The sequence below is a fragment of the Brachycentrus maculatus genome, unplaced genomic scaffold, assembly GCF_059751285.1.
Source record: "Brachycentrus maculatus isolate JH-2025_06_01 unplaced genomic scaffold, ASM5975128v1 h1tg000201l, whole genome shotgun sequence".
NCBI lineage: Eukaryota > Metazoa > Arthropoda > Insecta > Trichoptera > Brachycentridae > Brachycentrus > Brachycentrus maculatus.
Window position 1 is genome coordinate 541,226 of NW_028280952.1, and position 22,668 is coordinate 563,893.

At 33.1% G+C, this 22,668-nt stretch overlaps 1 protein-coding gene across 1 annotated transcript; it reads right to left on the reverse strand.

Moving 5' to 3' along the window:
- Positions 1-586: 586 nt before the first annotated feature.
- On the reverse strand, positions 587-13,145 carry LOC148307354 (uncharacterized). The gene is made up of 3 exons (XM_088263572.1): positions 12,920-13,145; positions 9,014-9,109; positions 587-2,390 (listed from the first exon to the last, which is right to left on the reverse strand). The coding sequence occupies exons 1-3, from the start codon at positions 13,007-13,009 to the stop codon at positions 1,401-1,403; spliced, it is 1,176 nt and encodes a 391-aa protein (XP_088119698.1). The 5' UTR covers positions 13,010-13,145; the 3' UTR covers positions 587-1,400.
- Between the last annotated feature and the right edge of the window lie 9,523 nt (positions 13,146-22,668).

Below are 22,668 nucleotides of genomic sequence, written 5' to 3' on the forward strand. Positions count from 1 at the left end.
GTGTTTTTGCCTAGAATTTCACTCATGAATTACATGAAATTATAGTAACTTTAAACACAAAGAGTAAATCCACTCACGAGTAGGCATAGGCTATGAAACTTATAAAGTTGAAGCCTGAGTAGGGACATGATTAGCGGTGTTGCATAAGCCGTAGCTAGATTTCAGAGTCACTTGGATGTCAGGTAATTAAAAAAAAAGCTGAATCAGAAAAAAAATACATCTCAACATAGATGAAGAAGAATATGGAAGTCTGGGTATTTACAGGGCTTATAACCTGTCAAAGGTGAATTGTTATCTTAATAGTACGATTTGATGGTCAATACATTTCGAAACCTGATAAAAAATTCAATAAGTGGAAATATAGATATTAACATAACATGTCTTTAATATCTCTGACCCCATAACATAATAACATAAGACAGGTTTTTCAACAAAAAAAATCAAAAATAAGTATAGTATTATTTTTTAAAGCAAATAAGGAAAATGCTAAAATGCTAAAAACACGTTTTTTTAGTTATACTTAAATTATAGGACTTATAATATATAGGCAGGGTCAAAAGTAAATAAAAATAATCATATAAAAATTTGGAAAATTTATTCATGAAAAATAAAAACAACACAGTACGTAATGAAAGTTACGTAATCTTTTTTAAACCTATTTATACATTGTGTAAAATAATAGTATGTTATGTGTAATACTGTATGTAAAATACACCTATTCTAATACAACTTTAAAGCTTATTCCAGTCAAGGAACTTTTTACATATTATCACAAAAATATCTTAAAGCAGCATACGTAGTTTTACTTTTATTTGTGCAAACAAGTAAATATCACTTCAAGGGTTTTTATAAAAGTCTTCCGAGAAATAATACACATCTCACATTTCAAAACAACAATAATATGTACAAGATATACCATGTTGCCAATATTAACATGAAATGGTGTCCCGTCATTTGAGAGTGGGACATACATATACATATCTCATCAGCCCGTGGAACATTTGCGCACTATATCATTAGCGCCTAATTGTTCTATTATGGTTTCTTATAGCAAATGATTTATGGATATGCTTACATATAGAAATATATTGTAAATATATATTTTTAATACCATAATAACCACAATTCCATATTTCTCGAAGGCACAATCAAATTATTACATAAATCGTCATGATTCTTATGACTAAAAAGAAGATTCATTAAAAGCTATAGAACGAAAACAAGTTTTTTAGAAACAATTTGATAAAGCACACCACAGCAAGCTACGTTTGAATATTATATAACATAATACAACGAAATTCTTAAAAATAATTAAACATTTTTTTAACGTGAGATAATTAGTACCCGCGATTTGTGCAAGGGTAACCTTATTAGTCGTCCAGTTTCCACCATTCCCGAGTCTACCAAGGTCTCCACATATCTCCGCCACTTGCTGGAGCCACGCTAGATCCCGGATGCGCTTCGTTCCTCTCGATGCTTCTGTTTCCCTGTCTACTTTCAATTTCGTCTAAGATTTGCGAGCTGCTCACTTTACCGCAAGCAATTTTAGCCATTTTGGCCGGAGAATCTTCCCGTTTGGCAATCGTCAACAAACCGCTGGAATTCTCGGTCGGATATGCTCTCTTTTTGCCAGTACTCGGAGTCAAGGAGTAATCCAGAGCTATCTTGGGAGAAGTCCTATCGGGAGTGCTGGAATTGACGATCGGGGGTGTCCATTGTTTGAACGGAACATCAGTTTGTCTCCAGACAGAGGTTCCGGTTGGACGTCCGATGGTGATTTTGGTTTCGCCAATTTTAGATTCTGGCGAAATCGTCGTGGACGATACTGTCGGTTTTTGAGTTTCCGGGCTGGAATCCGTGAAAGAAGTGTGGCTCGGAGGAGTGGGGAATGTAGCGGATAAGTATTGCCGGTGCGGCGGAGTCGCGGGTTCCGAGTTCAGAGAATCGCAGCTGGAAACGGAAGACGTCGGACTTGGCGGTCTGTTGTTGCGAACTGCTTGGAACGCGCTGGCATGCTCTTTGTGAAGAAATTCAGTGTTGGGCAGTCGGGTTGCGGGTAAGACGAGAGCCAGCTCGCCGGTTGGCAGGCGACTCGGGATCAAGTGGATGTTTCCGTTGAAGTCGTGTGGTGCGGGTGCCGGCTGCAGTGCCGAGATACATGAGGAGAGATGTTGGCGTAGTCTGGCTCGAGCCGGCGCCGGGAGGTCCGCTGAACGGGACAAGAAGTTGGTAGCTTCGGCTGCACACTCCGCAAAGCCATCCCGGAAGCGCGGTAGTACCGCGGGGTCAGCGGCTGCAGCGGCTGCCAGGGACCGGCGTTGAGTAGCCTGAAGGTGCCTCACTGTCATCTCCAGGATATCTGCCTTCTCCAACTTTGAGTGACGCGCTGGCTATGGAAGAAGAAAAAAATAGGATTAGCTCTATATTCTTTTATTTGCAAAATTTATTTTACAGAATAAATACATTGTACGTTAACGGGCATATTACTTTGAATCAATATCGTCCAGCTAACCAAAAACAGACAAGTAATATTTGTCATATTTTGTATCTTCTACAGCTATGAGAAATTAGTTGACAAATAGCACATATAAATTCAAAAGAAAAAATCATAATTCGTAGAAAGTTATTGTAGATTTATGATACTGTCAATTCATAAAAAAAAAACAAGGATGACATATTAGTAAGATCAGGTAAGGAATTAAGAAGAAGGGGGAGAGGATTTAAAGAAAGGAAACAATGATATGATGGACAGTTTCTGGACAGATAGATGGACGTTTTTTAAATGTCAACCGATATTTTTTACATGGAGAGGTAACACATTCCATACTGTCAGTCTGGTATGATGTGTTATGTCGAGGAATAAAAAGTATTCTCTCGAGAAAAAAGCAAAGCAATTTACCATCACCAAAAGGTTATGAAATTAATGTTGTGTTGATTTAAAATCCTCACGTGTTGAAATCAAACCGCTTATTTTTTGCACACATCAATGTCAAGCCCATCAGCATTCCTTTGGTCGTACTCTGCACGGAATGGATGACAATGGAGCCCGACAATACACCACAAAGTCGAAACGATACCTTCTACTTTTGACATGCGCCAAACCGTTCCTTCAATTCCCAAAGAAATGTTTACAATGGACCACCCTTGAGGAGATTGAGAGATGACGTTTAACATTGAAAAATATAAGTCATCATGAGGCATTATTTACTTTAACATAACATGGCCTTTATTTGTGAGCCAATCGTGCGTCTTCCGAGAGTTATCTTCGAGAGCAATCAAGTCTTTCGTACATAATGTACATATGTATGTATGTATTTATGTATTTTATTATATTTTGTATTAAAATGAAGTATTAGTGTTTTTAAAATATTTTGTATGAATAATAATTATAAATTTTATTTATTATTTGGCATTCACTTTGTGGTAAGACATGATGAAATTGTAAAAGAAAAACACTTGTTCCTTATCACTTGAGTTTATTTTATTATTAGTTTATATTTAGACCTGAAGATGGAAGCATAGCTTCCGAAACTAGTCGCTATAATAAAATAAACTCAAGTGGTAAAAAAAGCGTTTTCCTTTTACAATAAGTATGAATGTTATAAACCAATATTTAAAGCACTAACATTGTGATTTTTATATTTCATTATTTACGACATTATAATTTAGTCATGCTTTATAAGTTGCACTGACACGCCATATAAAGAATTTTTTAAAGGTTTAGAATGAAGCATTTTAACAACTGGGTTTAATTTATGGAAGAAACGGGGGGCACGATTAAAAGTAATAATAAATAAATCGGTGGGAAGAAAGCACATCATTACATGGGGGCGATTTCCGATATAAACCCGGAACAAAGGATGTCGCACATCAATTTTAGGGGAAGTCAAAGAAAGATCGGGACAGTCGATCGACAATATTATATCCTTGAGAGAGTTCGAGGCTGAAGTCCTGCGCTCGTAACAAGATGTGTCCGGATTGAGCATATACATAAAGCAATGTGCGCAGCTGCAATATTGAAGGAGATTAATTTTCTAAAAGAAATTCGCGAACAGATTTGTATTTTAATTATTTGTATTATTGTATTTACTTGTGTCGTTAAATCTATTCTATAAATGTATTTAACAATTAGATAATAAGTCCTTAGTAACGGAAACTTGATCTGCGCATGAAAATTGTCAGATGTTATGTACCCACATCTTTTCAGTGATTTTCTATTGCATCGAAATAAAATTATGGACTATCACCACAGTAAAGCTCAAAATATCAAGAGTTGAGAGAGTACGAAACGAAAATGTTTTAAGACGCATGAAAAGAGACAAAAGAAAAATGACAGACACTGTAATAAAAAGAAAGACAGAATAAGTTGGCCATTTCGTGACGGGAACGAAATATGAAGTAATATGTAACTATATATTGTATATTATATTACAAGGCAATGTCGAAGGTAAACGCAGCATAGGGAAGAAGACGTACGTATATCCTGACTAGACAGAGAGTGGTTCCACTGTAGAACCAAGTCGCTGTTTAAAGCGGCTGTAAACAATGTAAAGATTGCCACAACTATTGTCGACTTTCAGCATCTCCGCGGGCACAATGAGAAGAAGAAGGTTAGCTATTATTTTCAAATAATAGCTAACCTTCTTCTTCGCTAAGAATTTTTAGCAATCTTCAAAAGTAAACCTTTACAAACCTATGTAATACATGAAAGTTCCGGTATACTGGTCCTTTTTTTATATTGGTGGAGGATTTTAATTTCGTAATCCATTTTTAATATTACTCAAACGGTACGTGGTGTTCTTCGCTGTACACAGAAATGTACCCACAGGATAATGTGTTCAAGAGATTTCATACTCTCATTTTTAATCTTGCTACCTTTCAACTCATTTAAAATTACAAATTGAAACTCTTTACTGTCAGATGCGGTACGAGTAAAAAAGGATTGATATCTTATTTATCATGCTCAGCGATCGATAGTTTTATTTTTACGGAAGTAAAACCTGACTGTTATCCGCTAGTAAGAATATATTACGAGATTTCGAACACACCTGGATAAATTTATTAAAAATACCGTCAAGTAGAACGGGGAAAAATCGCAAGGGTGCAAACAATAAGCGAAAGATTGCGCAGTTTCTCGAGCGTGGAAACGTCCCTTTAATTTAAAAATCGACTAAAGAATTTTAGTTCCCCTATTAACAACAATACATGGAGGGTGTCTGGACTACATTCCTGTGCGTGGGACCATCGGAACTTGGTAAAATAATTATTCAGGAGGTACTTATTTAATAATTTATTATTAGGTAACAGTGACAGTGGTCGGTAAGTGTAGCACCTGGGCTCTGGGCTCAGGGCTAATTGACCAGCCGTGGGAACTCCTGAACGGAGCTCGCGAGTTCACATGCCTTCACACGAGTGACCCGCCGATAGGGCATTTTCAAAATAGCCCGCAAAAACAGCCCAATTATTAAATAACAAATGCATCTTTTGTCGCGTAGTTTCAGGCGTTTAGGTGAACGACCGACAGTCTTCAGAGAGGAATTTGGTCATGAAAAGCGACCAAATGTAAAATTCCAAGCCATACTTGCTTTAAAGAAAGTAAAATAATCAAAATTATTAATAGTTTAAATTAAATTAACCCATTTTTTCATACCAAAATAGAACTTTAGTTTTACATATTACGAAGAGGACAGAAAACGTCATTTACAAAAATAGTTACTTCACAAATTATTATCGCATTTAAAAAAAATATATGACGTAAGAATCATATTTATATTACGATTAAAAAGTAAGCATACACGTACGTGCTATGACAAAGTAACGTTTCTGCGGGCTATTTTCATGGGGCTATTTCAACACAGTCCCTTACACGAATATATGCCCCTAGGATTATCCACGAACCTACACGTACACCCTACTTCCTCTACACATATTTACCAATACACCGCATTTCCCATGCCCCCCTTTTTATGCATGTATACAAGTCAAATATCCACACGGAAGCGAAGATTCCCATGCATTTTGCATTCTGACATTTGTTGTGGCATTTACGCCAGGATAAATTATGTTCATCATTTCATGTGCATTTGGTATGAACACCTGGATTCTTGTGGTTTTAATCATAGATGTCCGCTTACATAGTGTTGTGATTAGGGCGTATGTCTACCGTGCACGAAGTCCCGGGCTCGATTCCTGGAGCCAAAATTAATTGCTGATTTTTGACATAAATATTTATATTTTTACCCAGAATTGCTAGCTAAACGCATCACCTAACTACACTCACAGTTAAAAAAAAACACTCTGCCTGGTATCAGAATCTTCCTTTTTAATAAATAAAAAATATGCATATTTTTAATACAACTTTATACATTATATTCTACACGTTTACATGATATTCAATTATATGTACAAAATATCTATTAGAATGAAATTTTTTATTATTAATGATTTTTGAAGTATTAATAATTAGAAATTTAGGTAGGTACTGTGATTTTTATTTTTTGCATAGTTGACAAAATTAACGCAGTACATAACACGAGTATCATCTCTTACTATCTTTTTTTGTATATAATACCAATAACGATGGATAATCCACGCCATCAACTTAGCAAAAAAAGTGATTGGTTTCTCGATAGGCCTTTTCAATTATATCATGCACATAAGCAGTTCTCGAATTCCCCGGATTAGAGAAGGTCCGTCGAAAAAACTACAAAGCAAATCCCAAATAAATACCTGACCGAACATGATTTCATAACAGTCGGTCATTTTTTCCCAGGCCTTTTCCGCGTGATTTGTCGGAGATGGCAACATTACACCCAGCGGAGCGTATCGGGTTACCCAAAGTGGTTCCTCGGGTACTTACTTATACACAAATAGTACTCGGTAGGTATCTTTAACTCTTAAACCCGTACCTCACTAGCAGGGCTGAATCAATTGATCAATTAAATAACCTTTAAAAAAGCACATACACAAAAATATTGAAATATTTTATTCTAATACAGTATAAATTACAGGTATTATTGAATATTTCACAAATTGAATATTACATTATTTTGTAAGTGTATACTTTTTTTTATGAAAACACTAGTAAACATGTACAAATTTCTTATTTGTAATTTACCTTGTATTTATAAGCAGGGTACAAACACTAATATATATTATTCTCAATATTATTAATATTTAAAGCATTTACTTTGTGGTTAGTCATTTTTACTTATTTATTTAAATTTTTTTATACAAAAATGTTAATAAAATTAGTATATAACCACAATTTTAATGTACGTTTAACCTCGGCTCGTAACGCATGTCTGTATTGAAAACTATAGTGCATGTTGGTCTTCGGGTCGACCAAAAATCGCATGTGTTAGACATTTTGTGTAGTTTTGAGTATGTAAATGGTGCTATGGTGGTGAAGGGTAGTATTGTTTGCATGCTGTGTTAGTGATTGTCCTGACGAAGAGACGGGTACGTCTCGAAACCGGTAGACGTAAAAATCTCGGTGAGTGGTTATATACTAATTTTATTAACATTTTTGTAAAAAAAAATAACTAATATATATATATATATATATATATATATATATATATATATATATATATATATATATATATATATATATATATATATATATATATATATATATATATATATATATATATATATATATATATATATATATATATTTTTTTTTATTTCTTTAAATGCGAAAATCTTTTCTTTAGAGGTATTTGTGGCAAAAAAAGTTTGTATTGAAAATGTGAAACGTTTCTGTTATTTTTAACATACATATAAATAACTTTTCAAATTTTTAGTAATATGGTTGTCGATCGTGCATACAATTATCAATATCACACTGTGGATTAGTAAAACTAGTCAATGACAAGTCGTAAACCCTGTAAATATCCAGACTTCCATACGTCCACAGCAATAACTTCTTCGGCTATGTTAAGATATCAATAAATAAAAACCTCGATAAAACCCACTTTTTGGGACATAATTCAGTATTTGCGTATAAAGATTTAACCCACAATATCATTTCAACTTGTGTCAAGTGCTCATTTTTACACAGTGCACAGCCCTGCTTTTTTAGTCAGGTAGGTACCTCGACTGTGAGAAAATTCCGTCAAAGGGCTTTATGGTTCACTGGGGTCACCGTTTAAACATTTTTATCACGAATTACAAGACAACGTTTCCCCTCTGTTTGATGGCAGCTATATTGCGCACCTATCTGCGAGAGCGAAAGCTTTTTTAATGCACGACTTTGTAATTTACACAGAGTTTTTCGTATTATTATTTTCAATAGCTGTCTTCCATCTCTCTTCCTCATTCCAGTTTCTTCTTGGGGCAGACGAGTAAATGGACACAGAAATGACATTTTAAAGGGTAAATGTTAACACGCGAGAGGTGCTCTTGGGTGAATATTGAATCGAGAAAAAAATAACAAAACTTTACACATCATTATCTATGTATATGGCAGGGGTACTGGGAGTTGCATATCCGTACTTGCACAAGTTCGTAAGTTAGATAACCTTCTTCTAATTGGACCAATACAATGAACAATACATATTTCAAATAAAACAAATCCAGTAAATATTTCAACTTGTAACGAAAAGTCTATACAAAAAGAGATTGAGCCGATCTTCACTTCCTGTGTCCAACCCTAATTCAGTAAAACCCATAATTTTTCTAGTAAATTACCATCACTCCGTTTCTTTTGTGCTTAAAATCAATGCAGACGCAACCCAGTTTCGTTAGATTTAAAGAAATAAGCAGAAATTTAAGTATGAGTCTTCATTTATTGATCTTTCATATGCTTTCATTTCTCCAAAAAACGACACTTCATACTACGCATTGCGAAAAATAATGGCACAATACAGATCGATGACACGAGACAAAATGGGGTTGCATTTTTTACGTTGTGTTAAAAATGATTCTAAAAGTTATTCGTTACGTTGAAATAATCATCTTAACTAATTGACATACAATAAAATAAAATAAAAAATACTTTAACACTTACGTCTTTTTTCATAGCTTCCAGTATAAGATCTTTTAATTCGCTGAGGCACTGGTTAATCCTTGCTCTTCTTTTCTTCTCCATAATTGGCTTGTTCGTCTGTAAAAATAACGGAATCATTAAATATTGTGTTTTTCTCCGCTCATAAAATGGCTAACGTGGTCTAACTTTATTTTGTTTCAGTTTCTATAACCTCTCTCTTTTCACATATCGCTCACTCTTTTCAAGAACGTCATAAATCAAAAATCGTAAATTTTCAGTTGTGCATGTTTTTGGAATGCCCAGAAAATGTACTTTATCCCAGCTAAAGCGGCATATTTTTAACTTAATATTTACCCGCTACAGGGCAGAAAGTGTTTTTGCATTTTGAAGAAAAGGTATTGTTAATTTTTTATTTTATTTACTCTTTATTTTTCAAATGGAGAAAAAACCTTCAGGTTTTACCTAAAAAGATCTGTTGCACAGTAAAAAGTTCAGTAAGTGGCTTGATATTTATTTATAATACATTGTATTATATTTGTTAAACTTTAAAAAGTTCTCCTGAAAATCAAGTTTTTTGATTTACGACGTTCTTGAAAGGAGTGAGCGATATGTCCTAAATCATCCTGGTTTCAAATTGTCGTGTAATTTTCAGTTCCAGTTGTAATAACACCTATTTCCTCTAATCATCTAAAATGTAAATGGTTCATTATTGGATTGTTCCATCCATTTCTTCTAAATTAAATTTTTTACTTGACAAACGACACTATTACTTTTTGTCCGCCTCCGTAGTGTAATGGTCAGCACGCTCGGCTACCGTTCTGGAGGTCCCGGGTTCGATTCCCAAGGGGGGTAAAATAAATATAAGTGATTTTTTCACTGTAATATTTATTCAATATTATTACCCTGGACTGGTACCTGAAGCGGAGGGCTGATCACCTTTCCTTCATGTGTAAACGATCAAGATAACACTGCGTTTATATGACGCAGTGCCCTATGCATCATTGGGATGCGGAAAAGGGTTTTATTATTTATTATTATTATTATTATTATTTAAAATCTATTGTGACACGCATTTCGATCCATTTAATATCATCACCAAGTACCGTATAATGATATCGAATGCTGATGAACGCATCGAAACACGCATAGATTTCAACAAATAGTGGAATTTACCGAGTAAAATTTAAATTAAAAATAGTTATTTATTCTCAAAAGCTATCCTTTCTTTGGATCGATCTTGAGCATTATGATTAACCGACCTAGTTTTAAAATCCGATAAATCGAGATAAAGGAAAATTGAAACCAAAAGGAAAGACATTATAGTGTGACCCAATAAAAAAGGATTCAGGATATAAAAAAGGAACATCGTTAACAAGAAACTTCCTGTCTGAAGCTTCTAAAATATCCGCGCACATCCGCTCCGACGGAGAACAAGAACCCTTTTTGGGGTCAAGGCCTTTCTCAAAATCAACAGTTTGCAGTGAACGAACTACCTACTTTCCACCAATATCAGATCTATTATAAACGTCACAAGGGTTCAGAAATTATTGTTTATAATAAAATAATAATAATAAATAATAATTAGATAATAAAATAATTTTTTTTGTAAATTAAAACGTTTCTTTGAGCTCAGCCAGAAAGCGAACTAATCCCAATAATAATATCAATAAAAGTGCTTATTTTAATTTTTACTTCAATATCACATGAATCTCCAACAACACACAACACGCAAACTTAGCATAAAATTGTATATCTCAAAAAATTATAAATATCGTATGTCGTTTAAATGAAAATTACTATATAAATTACAAAGAAGCCTTGAAGTGATTTTCACGGAAATGGCAATACATAAATTGGCCACTATTATTATTAGTATTATTAGTCATGGAACTACAAGATCCAAAACGCTTAAACTCATCAAGCAATATCAAACATATACCACGTTTAGTCAAAGGAACTTTAAATACCTACATATTTCGCAATAAAGCTCTATAACTAGATTTATACCGATACAGTGAAAAAATAAATTAAGTTATTGCACTTAGTAAAAAGAATATTGTGAAAGATATACGTTTAAAAATGTACAAGTAAACAATATTTTCCTTTCTATAACTTGCCGGTCTCCCATAGGGCCAAAAGGAGATTAAAATATTTAATAACAAAAAAAATGTGAAGGAAAATCACTACAACATAGTAAGATTTCTTTTAATTGAATTTTAAATCTGTACCTACTATTATAATTGGAGCATTCTGAGTTGGTATGTGAATGTTCTGTTTATGTGCAGAATAAATAAATAAATGTAAAAGCTTTTTTTACAGGGGGGGGTAGTGGTAGTACCTAAAGGGCGAACCGGTTCTTGAAAATTTTGAATCCCATCACTGATGAAATTACAATATATAATTTTACTCTTTCAATATATCGAACATTGACAGTCATCAAACAAAATGACAGATAACAGCTGGTCTTAGCTGACTATTTCGTGGATGCGTTTGAAATAATTTTAATATGTTTAAAATCAATTTGGGAATGGGCCAGTAACTCAATCACGTTTGATAACGTTAAATAAAAATACAGAAGTACCAAATATTTATAATGCATATGATTGTAATTAAAATTCTTTCAAAATAATGTGGACAACACAACATATTATCAATGGTTTTATTTCACAGATTGAAGTCTAAAGTGTTGTTTTTTGAAGTGATATTTTCAAGCCCTTCTTATGGTGTTGAACCAGGAAATAAGCATGGCTACCCTCAAAGTTGCTCGCTCAACCTTTAACATACAATCAAATCCGTTATAATGGTCTGCAACAAGGAATTCTGATACATTAAACACCAAATCATAAGTTCAACCCTATAATTTACTCGGAAAATCGTAATATTTAGAATATTTACAACATAGAACTCATAACCACTCTTCGTAGTACGTTTCAGTCGATTAATTTAGAAAAAAAATCTTCGCCCAGAAGAATTACTAAAATTCCTTTTTGACAATAATCAAATGTCCAATTATTGATATGAAAATATCTCATTCATAAATTTATTATGTATTTGAGACGAATGTGTGAAAATTCGTTGTACGACAGAATTAAAGATGAATATATTATAAAAGAATGTAAGACTTAACTAGGGATAATTGAAAAAATTAAAAATGTTGTTTAAGTGGTATGGACATGTGGAGCGAATGGATAACGAGAGAATGTCTAAGAAAGTATATTTGGCAAATGTGGAACTTGGGGAACAGAACGAGGACTTTGATGCTATTAATAATATTATTATAGAAATACATTTTGACATCTCAACATAGATGAAGAAGAATATGGGAGTCTAGGTATTTACAGGGCTTATGATCTGTCATAGGCTGGTTAAGTCATCACTTTGCACACGTGCAACATTCACTAATTCTACCCATGATTGACAACCACACTACTCAATTTTTTGGAACTCCTAGATATATTGATCAATCAGTACGTATGAGTTCACAATAGCCATCTATGTTGGATTGAGGAAAACTTTTTTTTTAGCAGAGACCCCTTTTATTTGGATGTATGCAAGATCCAAACCCGGATTATATTCACATACTGAGAAACGCCTGAAAACACGATTCTGATTTTTTATGTTGCTTATAATTTGACCAGTTACTTTTATTTACGATATTTTGAGTGTATCCGAATACTTGAAAGTATTTGGACACACTCAAATTGTTGTATCTAATAGAAATGTTTTTGAAAATTGGTCGTGAAACTATCATCCTACGGATTATTTCTCGAATATAAAAAAAAATAAGTATAACATGATAATTTCACTTTTTTGACATCTATGTACATACATAAAAAATAACTTCTATGTGTAGATAATCCAGATTCGTAAACAAGTATTTGGACACACTTAAAATGTTGATGACAATTTGACATAAAAAATACTCACTTTCCGAAGAGCAGCTTTAGATAAAGTAGAGTGATTATCTTCCCTGTCATATCCTTGACGCGAGTCGAATTCATCTTCACTTATGGGCATTTTGATTTTTTAATTATGAATCACTTTATTTATAATAATAATAATATTATATGTATGTGTTATTATGAAACAATCCTATAACTTTGCACGGTCGTAACTTCCGATCCGACCACTTCGAACACAAACGTCAAACTGACAGATAACAATTATCCATTTTAAAAAATTCCCACGGAGAACGAATTACCCCCACCACTAATTTAATATATCCCACATACACCTATTGATTAGAAAGAGACTCGGGATACCGCCCTCTCGCTTCGACTCATAGTAAAGGGATAGCCCATCTGTCATAATGTGAATTTGCGCGACCGGCTGTCCCTCTCTCGCTTGCGGAAGTGTCCGCATAACTGTTCTCTTTCTCTCGTATGACTATTCGATACCCGCCAGGTATTAATGACGCGGTTCGTCAACCATTTATAGCGAATTATTTTTAATGGACTTATATTATTTTCATTTATTACTCAAACTAATTTGGTCAACGAGATTCGAACGAATTTATGTACTGATCTTTTATTTTATTTAACCCTTTAAATGTTTTTAAGATTTTTTAAATACAATAACATGTATGGAACATATCGCTCACTCCTTTCAAGAACGTCATAAATCAAAAACTGTCAATTTTCAGTTATGCATGTTTTCGTAATGCCCAAAAAATTTACTATATTCCAGCAAAAGAGGCATATTTTTAACATAATATTTACCCGCTGCAGGGCAGAAAATGTTGTTTTTGGATTTTGAAGAAAAAGTATTGTTTAATAATTTTTTTAAAATAAACTAGTTATTTTTCAAATGGAGAAAAAACCTTCAGGTTTAACCTAAAAATATCTGTTGCACAGTAAAAAGTTCAATAAGTGGCTTGATATTTATTTTTAATACATTCTATTTTGTTTTTAAACTTTAAAAACGTTCTCCTGAAAAATCAAGTATTTTGATTTATGACGTTCTTGAAAGGAGTAGGCGATATGTATAATATTATTGGACTATTTTTTTTTGACTTGGCACGATCAGATCAATCAGAACCTAAAATCTGGTGGTGTAAAAAGTCTACGTAATCGGAGAACATGTATGACTAGATGTATGAATGTGAAGGAAGCTAGGAGTATATGTCAGGACAGAAAAATGTGGCGTTTCAACCTCTCTGCCCACCCCTGCTGTGTGTAATAAAACTCAATTAGTAGTCAATACAAGTGTTTAATTTTTAATAAACAACGTGTCACTACACAAATATAGAATAAAAGAACAATTATATAGTTTTTGCCACATAAATTTATTTGACCAGTGACCGGGTTTCGTCTTAACCGAAATCATCAGATAACACCAAATGTTGGTTACGACGATACTCAGTAGCTGGTCAAACAAAATTTATGTGGAAAAAAGCTTTATAGTTCCACCAAGAAATGTCAGTACGAAACTTAAATCACTACACAAAGTTAATGCCAAATCAATAAATATGTAATATATTTATACAATTGTTGTCATAAAAAGATGCCATTCTTGTAATGTACCACTGGTTTGCCATCCCTCATTCCCTCCGAGTCCGTGGGAATGCCGTCGCGCGGTGTCGGGTTGCCTCCTCCTGCGGCGCGAGTGTGTGCGTGTGTGGCGCGTATCGTACACTGTACAGCCGTGTTGGTGTGGTCGGGCGACGGTTCCCACAGTCGGCAGTGTATGGGAATGTTGGGTGATCTACCGACAGCCGAGTGCATCACGACCTTTGCAGTGCGTTATTATTTATTTTGTCGCCATTTACTCATTTTGCGAGCAATTTTAGCTTTGTCGAAAGAAATTTGACGAGCCACGCTGTCTGTCCACAGAGCCTAACGGAAAAATGGTGTCTTTAGTAGAAATTGGTTTTCTACAAAATATTTTTTTAAGGAAACCTATAGTTTTTGTCATTTACCTTGAGCCGTAGTTTGTTATTAGACGATTATTCGAACCCAAAAGGTTTATAGGACATCACACTTTTTTTTATATATTTTATTTTATAAGAGGTCCTTTCATCCCTTGTCACTGCAACTATATTAGGTCTATTGTGACCTCTCTCTTAAGACCTACGGGAGTCATGTGTAAGACCTGTCTTGGTGGTAGGAGCTTCACCTTCTCGGGGTCCAGTAGTGGTCCTTCAAGGATGAAACTTACACCGCACATTATAATACTTGTTAGTTAGTCTACATATTATCTATCATATTATGAATAGTCTATTTTATTGTCGACCAATAGAATTTTAATTTGATGTGAATGCTTTGTACAGCGACTCATAAGGCGATTGATAATTTACAAAAAAAGCACTTAGCAAATCATCCAATGATGTATTATAATCATCGGATCGACACGGTGTTATAGCTTTTTATGGTCGTACTCGCCAATATACATGTAATTTGATTAATATCAATAAAATTTAGCATAACTCGCCTCGTCTAGGTGTCTAGTGGCATGGCATGGTAGTGGTGTAAAGTATTACTTGCAAGCTGTCGCCTGTCGTAGTGACCATCCTGGCTAACAGATGGGTACCTACCTACGTCTTGAAACCGGTAGAGTAAAATCTCAGTCAGTGGTTATATACTTACTTAGGTACATAACTGACAATAAAAATAATGAATGTTATAATTACATATATACATGTCAATCGAAGAAAAAGAACACGCAATCACCCATAAATATAAACAATAAATAATTAGTGGAGGTCCGTCTCCAAGCACAAGAGCTTAGTCTCTTTATTGGAGAGAACAGCGTAATTAATTTTAAGATTGTAAAGTAGAAATGTCTAGAAAATTAATTAAATTATATATTTAAAAAAAACTCTTGTTACTATATTAAATAATAAAAAAGATTATGCACGTTATTTTGAACGCAGTTGAAACGTTACTTCCCACCTTTCCAAAGTTAAGTTAATAATATTCCCACAATGGACTGTGTGTAGGGCCAGGGGATGGCGGAGGGGGCAAGGGTCGGAAGTCGGAGGGTTGATCAGGTGCGGATGGAAAAAAAAACACAACCAAACATTATGTTTTTTCTATACAGGATATCAAAAAAATAATATGGGATACAAGCATTAAAATGTGGAAATAACGATGAAAGTAACAGTAAAGTGGCAAGTGTGAGAACAGGATCTCGAGGATCTCTCAAGGAAAGGTCCATTCATAAAGGATGTTGGGGGCTGGTAGAGTATGGGGCAGTCTTCGACACGCCCTACGAATAATGACGTATCTGTAAACAACGCGAGTTTGAATATATGACTAGTAATTAATCTTTTAAGCCCAGTATTCGTTAAGTCGCAACTTAATTTTCTCTATATCCAGGTAACATTTTACGTAATTGATTTTTTCTTAAAACACCGTTTTTACATTAAAAAATAAGTTTTTCTTAGAAATAATTATATGGTTGTGAGAAGAAAAGAGTCATTTAAGGTGAGGAGTTAAAAAAAAAGTATAAATATATTTTATTTACATATATTCTAAAAAACAAAAAAATATATATTCAAAATACATTATTAAAAAAAAATAAGCATGAAAGGACGTGTTACGTCTACGGCGGTCGGCCGGTAAATGAATTATGTGATGCGTTGTATCCCCTTTATATATGAATATAACAAATAAGTGCACGGGCTACAGGCGATTTCAAGTTTTCTGTAACTCTTTTTAATAACTCTTTTTTTAACCCAGATGGTGTATAGGGCACCGCATTGAATCAACGCTGTAATTACTCGATCGCTAATTAGACAAGGTGATTAATCCTGCAATCTAATTCTCGGATACAAAAATGGTTATACGATACAGATGACTCAATCACTGCTACCATAAGAAAGGAAATGGGGAGGAATAGCAAAATGGCTGAAATGGCAAGAGTTACCCGTACTCGTACTAGCTTAGGCGACATGTACACTGTTAATTTGTACGATCCCATGCAGGTAGCGAGGAGTCGTTAAATTCATTAGTAATATTTATAATATTTTATCTTCGTGTGACGATTTCCGTAAGCAAAATCTAAATTTCATAGTAGAATTGATTTTTAACTTCCTTTTTAAATAGAGTGAATGATATGTCATAACTTAACTTAACTTAAACATATTTGTGCATGTTTTAAGAGAAAAACACAATGAGCCTACGCACGGCTCAAAGCATTATTGATATTTAAACGCCATCCTGTAAAGTAGCAATTTTGTAGACACGACATTATTCCTACGGCGTGAGGTGCTCGGCTCGGTATGATTTACTATGAGTTGATCGACTAATAACAATAGATTTATGGTTTAGGTCCGCAGGTTAGTGAATTGGGTAAATTTATGGGATTTTTGGCCATAAAAATGGCCAATAATGTGTCATTTCTAATGTTAGTATTGAAAGGCTATTGCTACCTATTATACAATCAGTCAAGGATTCGCTGATAGATCATTTACATTGTATATAACCTATTTATCATTTATACTTCAAAATTAATACATATGTACCTGTCAAATTTATTTGATCGTTTGGAAAAAAATACTAAATGCATTACAAACTTTGTGCAATATTATTGGTATCGAGTGTCTTGTAAAAAGTTTGACCTTGTAACAAATGTCTACTACTACCATCACGCCGTTTTTCTGCATGGTTAGTCAGAGAAGATGAAACGCCACACTGTTTTAACTTGGCTCTTAGCTTCCTCTACATCTGTGGTTCTCAAAGGTCAGTGGAAAATTACAATTAAATTGGGAGTCCCTGTATGTGAAGCTGATCAAGAAGATAATAAATATATATGAGAACAGTTGAATCTTTTTAAACTGTTCAATGCAAAATATAGTAAAAATTATATTTGTTCTTGTTGAGTTTAAATCTATTCCATAAATATTATATGTTTTACGTCATTCTATTATTAGCTAAATAATCAAAGGCAATAAAAATATGTCTTCGTTATGTGTATCTGTTTTTCTAATCACGTAGGAACCTACCAACTACTGCGCAAAGCATTCTCACTCAACTTGTAAATATATAGGGTCCGCCAAATAACATTTTTTTTTTGAAAATGGGGCGCAAAACATCGAGTGTAGCTTCGGCTGTGTGGCACGTAGCGCCGTCCTGTTGAAACCAAATGTTGCCAATATCCTCCTCTTCAATTTTTGTGAACAAAAATCCGTTCAACATGGCCCGATAACGATCGCCATTGACTAACGGCCACTCCTTGCTCATTTTCAAAGAAAAATGGCCCAATTATGCCTCTGGACCAAAATCCGCACCAAACAGTGACTCGTTTTGGGTGTACCGGCTTTTCAATGTATGCGTGCGGGTTTTCTGTGCCCCAAATACGACAATTTTGCTTGTTTACATACCCGCCAAGATCAAAATGAGCTTCATCCGAAAAGATGATTTTTTTGGCAAAATCGGCATCTTCTGTAAGTCGAATGTCGCAATATTTCCCAGCGTTGTTCAAGCGTATACACAACCATATTCGCTCAGCGGAAGGATAAAACTAATTATCTGTCAAATCAAACATGAGCTAAGTGTTACCATTCACGAAATAAGCACTAGTTGAAAAAAAAAACTTTAGATGGCGGACCCTATAGTAGACATAATTTTTTTTAAATTTTGAATTGCGCGGTCAATTCCTTGACTATAATGGCAACACTTATCTGGTCATACATACCCCCCGCTTATATAGACTTTTGTTACAATTAGATATCAAGTTCTGATTTATTTGGTCACTAAGTCATTCTTGGCCTTGTTCGTTTTGTTCTCCCATTCACAATTGCCAAATACACTCTCTTAGTCATTCTCTCCTCATACATTTCGTCCGCATGCATTTGATTTTACAGGCGTACATGTCCTCACAAGAATTATTTCTAATATATATCGGGCATTTACACATTCTTTGTGTCTATATTTAAGATGAAATTAATAGTACGTAATCCGTAAACAACCTAAAAAACTTTTTCATATAAAATTTGTGCAATTGCCGATACGACAGTTATACGCATTTACATTCAAATGGACTAAAAGTCTACACTACAGACATCTGTGTCTGAAAAATATATAAATTAGTAATGTATCGTTTACAGACTACTATTTATAAATGGTTCGAATGCTGGCTAAGCAAAAAATATATGTATTTGAAAATGATTTCAATAGTCCACACTACAGACATCTGTGTCTAAAAAATATAAGATCGTATCGTTTACAGGCTACTTTAAAAAAATGGTTCGAATGTTGGCTAAGCAAAAATTTTTATACGTATATTTGAGTATGTATATGCAATATTTGAAGATGAAATCATTGACTATCATTCACATAAATAACTTCAATGATAACTTAGAATCATTGAATTGTTTAAAATCATGCCTTTAACGAGGGCGAGTATTTTAGCATAGTACTTTAACTCATGAATTACATTAAATTATTGAAACTTTAATCGTAAAGAGTACAGCCACTCACCAATAGGAATAGGCTATAAAACTTGTAAAAGTTTTGTGAAGCCTAAATAATGCCATGATAAGCAGTGTTGCATAAGCTGTAGCTAGATTTCAGAGTCACATGGACGTCTGGTAATTGAAAAAAGTTGTACCATATTGAAAAATCCACCATTTTCATATCATTTATCAAATTATTTTAAATTAACATCTCCATGTGTGGTGCATATCGTAGTCGCACAGGAAAATGTGACCAACTACCAAAACGTAAAATGTTCAGGAGGGCCATTTAAGTCACTTTTGCTTGGCAAGAAAATAAACATCAATGCAGTTAGTCATTTTTAACAAATCAATATATTATACTTTCAAGTTTAAAATCCTTCGGGATTTTTTTCAGGGCAATATTAAGCTAGTAAGATATCAAATAGTCAATGATCACGTTTTTGTAAAAAGCACTTGGTCACTTTCTCCTGTATGACTACGATATTTATGTGTAATTTTATTTTTTCTCATCGAGTGAAGGTAAGCTAAAATATTTTTAAATGTGCCAACCACTATACAATGGGGGAAAGGGAGTACATCACTATGAAATAAAATAAGCTAGATAATTTATTTTCAGTCAGTTTATTCACGGAATTTATTTTTAATGAAAAATACTGATATAATTTCCGATACACAGAACAATTCAAATAAAAAGAGGAAGAATTTCACATCATCCATTCGTCCTCTGCATATTGTAATAAATATAAATCAACAAAAAATTATTAAGCATATAAAAACACAATAAATAGGTAACAAAACTTAAACAATGCCAATAAAGTTTTTATTTGAAAAATATTTAAAAAAAAAAAAGAGTTTTACGCTTTGGGCTTGTGTCAAAATTGATTTGATCTTTTCTTCACATTACATAGTCGACTTTTCATTGTTTTAATTTACTTTTTACTTTAAGCATGTTGATTAGACTGTATTCCTTAATAATTATCCTTATCACTAGCATATTACTAAAGTATCGTGTTTATAAATATAATATTATGCCCTTCCCTGGGAATGAAATGAAATAATATTTTGATAACAATTTTAAACTGATATTAACAATTTTTCAATGCAGTAAGTACAGAGAAGAACTAGCCAGTTGGTTCCGACTGCTTCAAACAGCTGGTCTGTTTCCGGCCTAATACTTTGTATTAATGGCAAATTGCCCTAATATAGAGCGTTTTATTCAGATAGACAATGGATTGGACAATGTGACTAAAATGATGTTGTAAAAATTATTAATTTTCTAATATCAAATAATAATTACACCGTGCTAATAATTTCATATCTTTTAAAGCTTGCTGAAAATTTTATATGAAGCGTAAGAATTGAAAATATTTTGAGTTTATCCAAATTTGTATCCACAAACGCTAAATTTTCTCCAGTTAGGAATAATTTATATCAAGATTTTTATCGATATCTCAACGTAGATGATACAGCCTACTAAGATGTGAATATGGAAGTTTGGGTATTTAAGGGGACTGCAACCTGCCATTGGCTGGATTAAGTTTTTACTTAACACACTGTAACATTCACCATTCTAAACATGATTGTAAAATCACATTGCTTAATTTTTAGAAAGTTGTATATGTATCACAAATTACAAAGTTTTTTCCACAATAAACTTTGTCGACGTTAGTAACGCATCTGAATTTTTCTCTGAATTGTTTTACATACTAGAAAATTACTAAAAATATGGTTTTCTATTTTATTATACTTACTAACACCAGTTAACTTGGTCATCATATTTTTTAGTGAGTCCAAATTTTATTTACATTTTGAAATGGAAAGAAATCTTGCTGTTGTCACATATCGCTCACTCCTTTCAAGAACGTCATAAATCAAAAAACTCGATTTTTCAGGAGAACGTTTTTAAAGTTCAAAAATATAATACAATGTATTAAAAATAAATACCAAGCCACTTACTGAACTTTTTACTGTGCAACAGATCTTTTAAAGTAAAACATGAAGGTTTTATTTCCATTTAAAAAATATTTAGTTTATTTTAAAAAATAATTAAACAATACCTTTTCTTCAAAATGCAAAAACAACACTTTCTGCCCTGTGGCGGGTAAATATTAAGTTAAAAATATGCCGCTTCTGCTGGGATATAGTAAATTTTTTGGACATTCCGAAAACATGCCCAACTGAAAATTGACGAATTTTGATTTATGACGTTCTTGAAAGGAGTGAGCGATATGACATATGTTATATATACAACTTTTCAATAACAGGTAGAATGGTGAATCTTCCAAAGTGTATCACATGATATCCAATGACATGTAGTAAGCCCTTTAAATTCCATATTTTCCCCTCAATCGACTTGTTCCTCTTAGTTGAAGAAATCGTACCATATCTTCTTAATATCAAATAGTGAAAAAAATTGAGGTAAAGTTCCCGGGTTTATATTCATATATTTTTTAAGTCGATTTTTTAAGCCAAAACAAAATATACGACTTTATTACACAAATATTCAAAATGTGTTTATTTTATAATTGTGGCTTTGAATAACCAATATAGCTTGTTATAATATTATACCCATATATGAATTCTAAATCTAGCATATCTTATAAAGGAACATTGTATTAAGAAATTTTAATTGTACGCTTACATACTACCCAGTATGTTTAAAATTAAGACAGAGTTTGACAAACAAGAAAATATGAGTAAAGCTAGTCACATACTAACCGTACCCAAATGAAAACTGAGAACAAATCACAATATTTATAATACGAGTAAAAGGCGATTTATTCATTATCTATTAATATATGCATTCAGACATTTTACTATATATTCAACAACTTAGCATTGATATATAATTAAAGTTAAGAAATTAATAAAGATAATTATATCACACCCCGTGTTAAAGACTATTGTAATTAAAAAATAAATACATATTCAAGAAATATCAAATAGATCTGAAATTGAATCCAAGAAGCTGTCCATTAAATATATATTTTTTATCAAGTCTATAATTTATTTAACCGCGTTATACTCAAATAACAGATTTTTAGTCGCAATAGCCTAAAACTATGAGTGTGGATATTAAACATGGCTTTTTCAAATTTAAATATGTAGTATAAGTAAGTTAGGAATATAAGAGGTTTTTGAAGATTAAGTATATTTTATATATGTATTTGGACTAAACATTGTTTAAGTATTAAGTTTAATATATTTTAGGAAAAGACATTTGCAATCAGACTTATACATATTAATTACATACAGTACAATGTCAGTAAACCTGTAC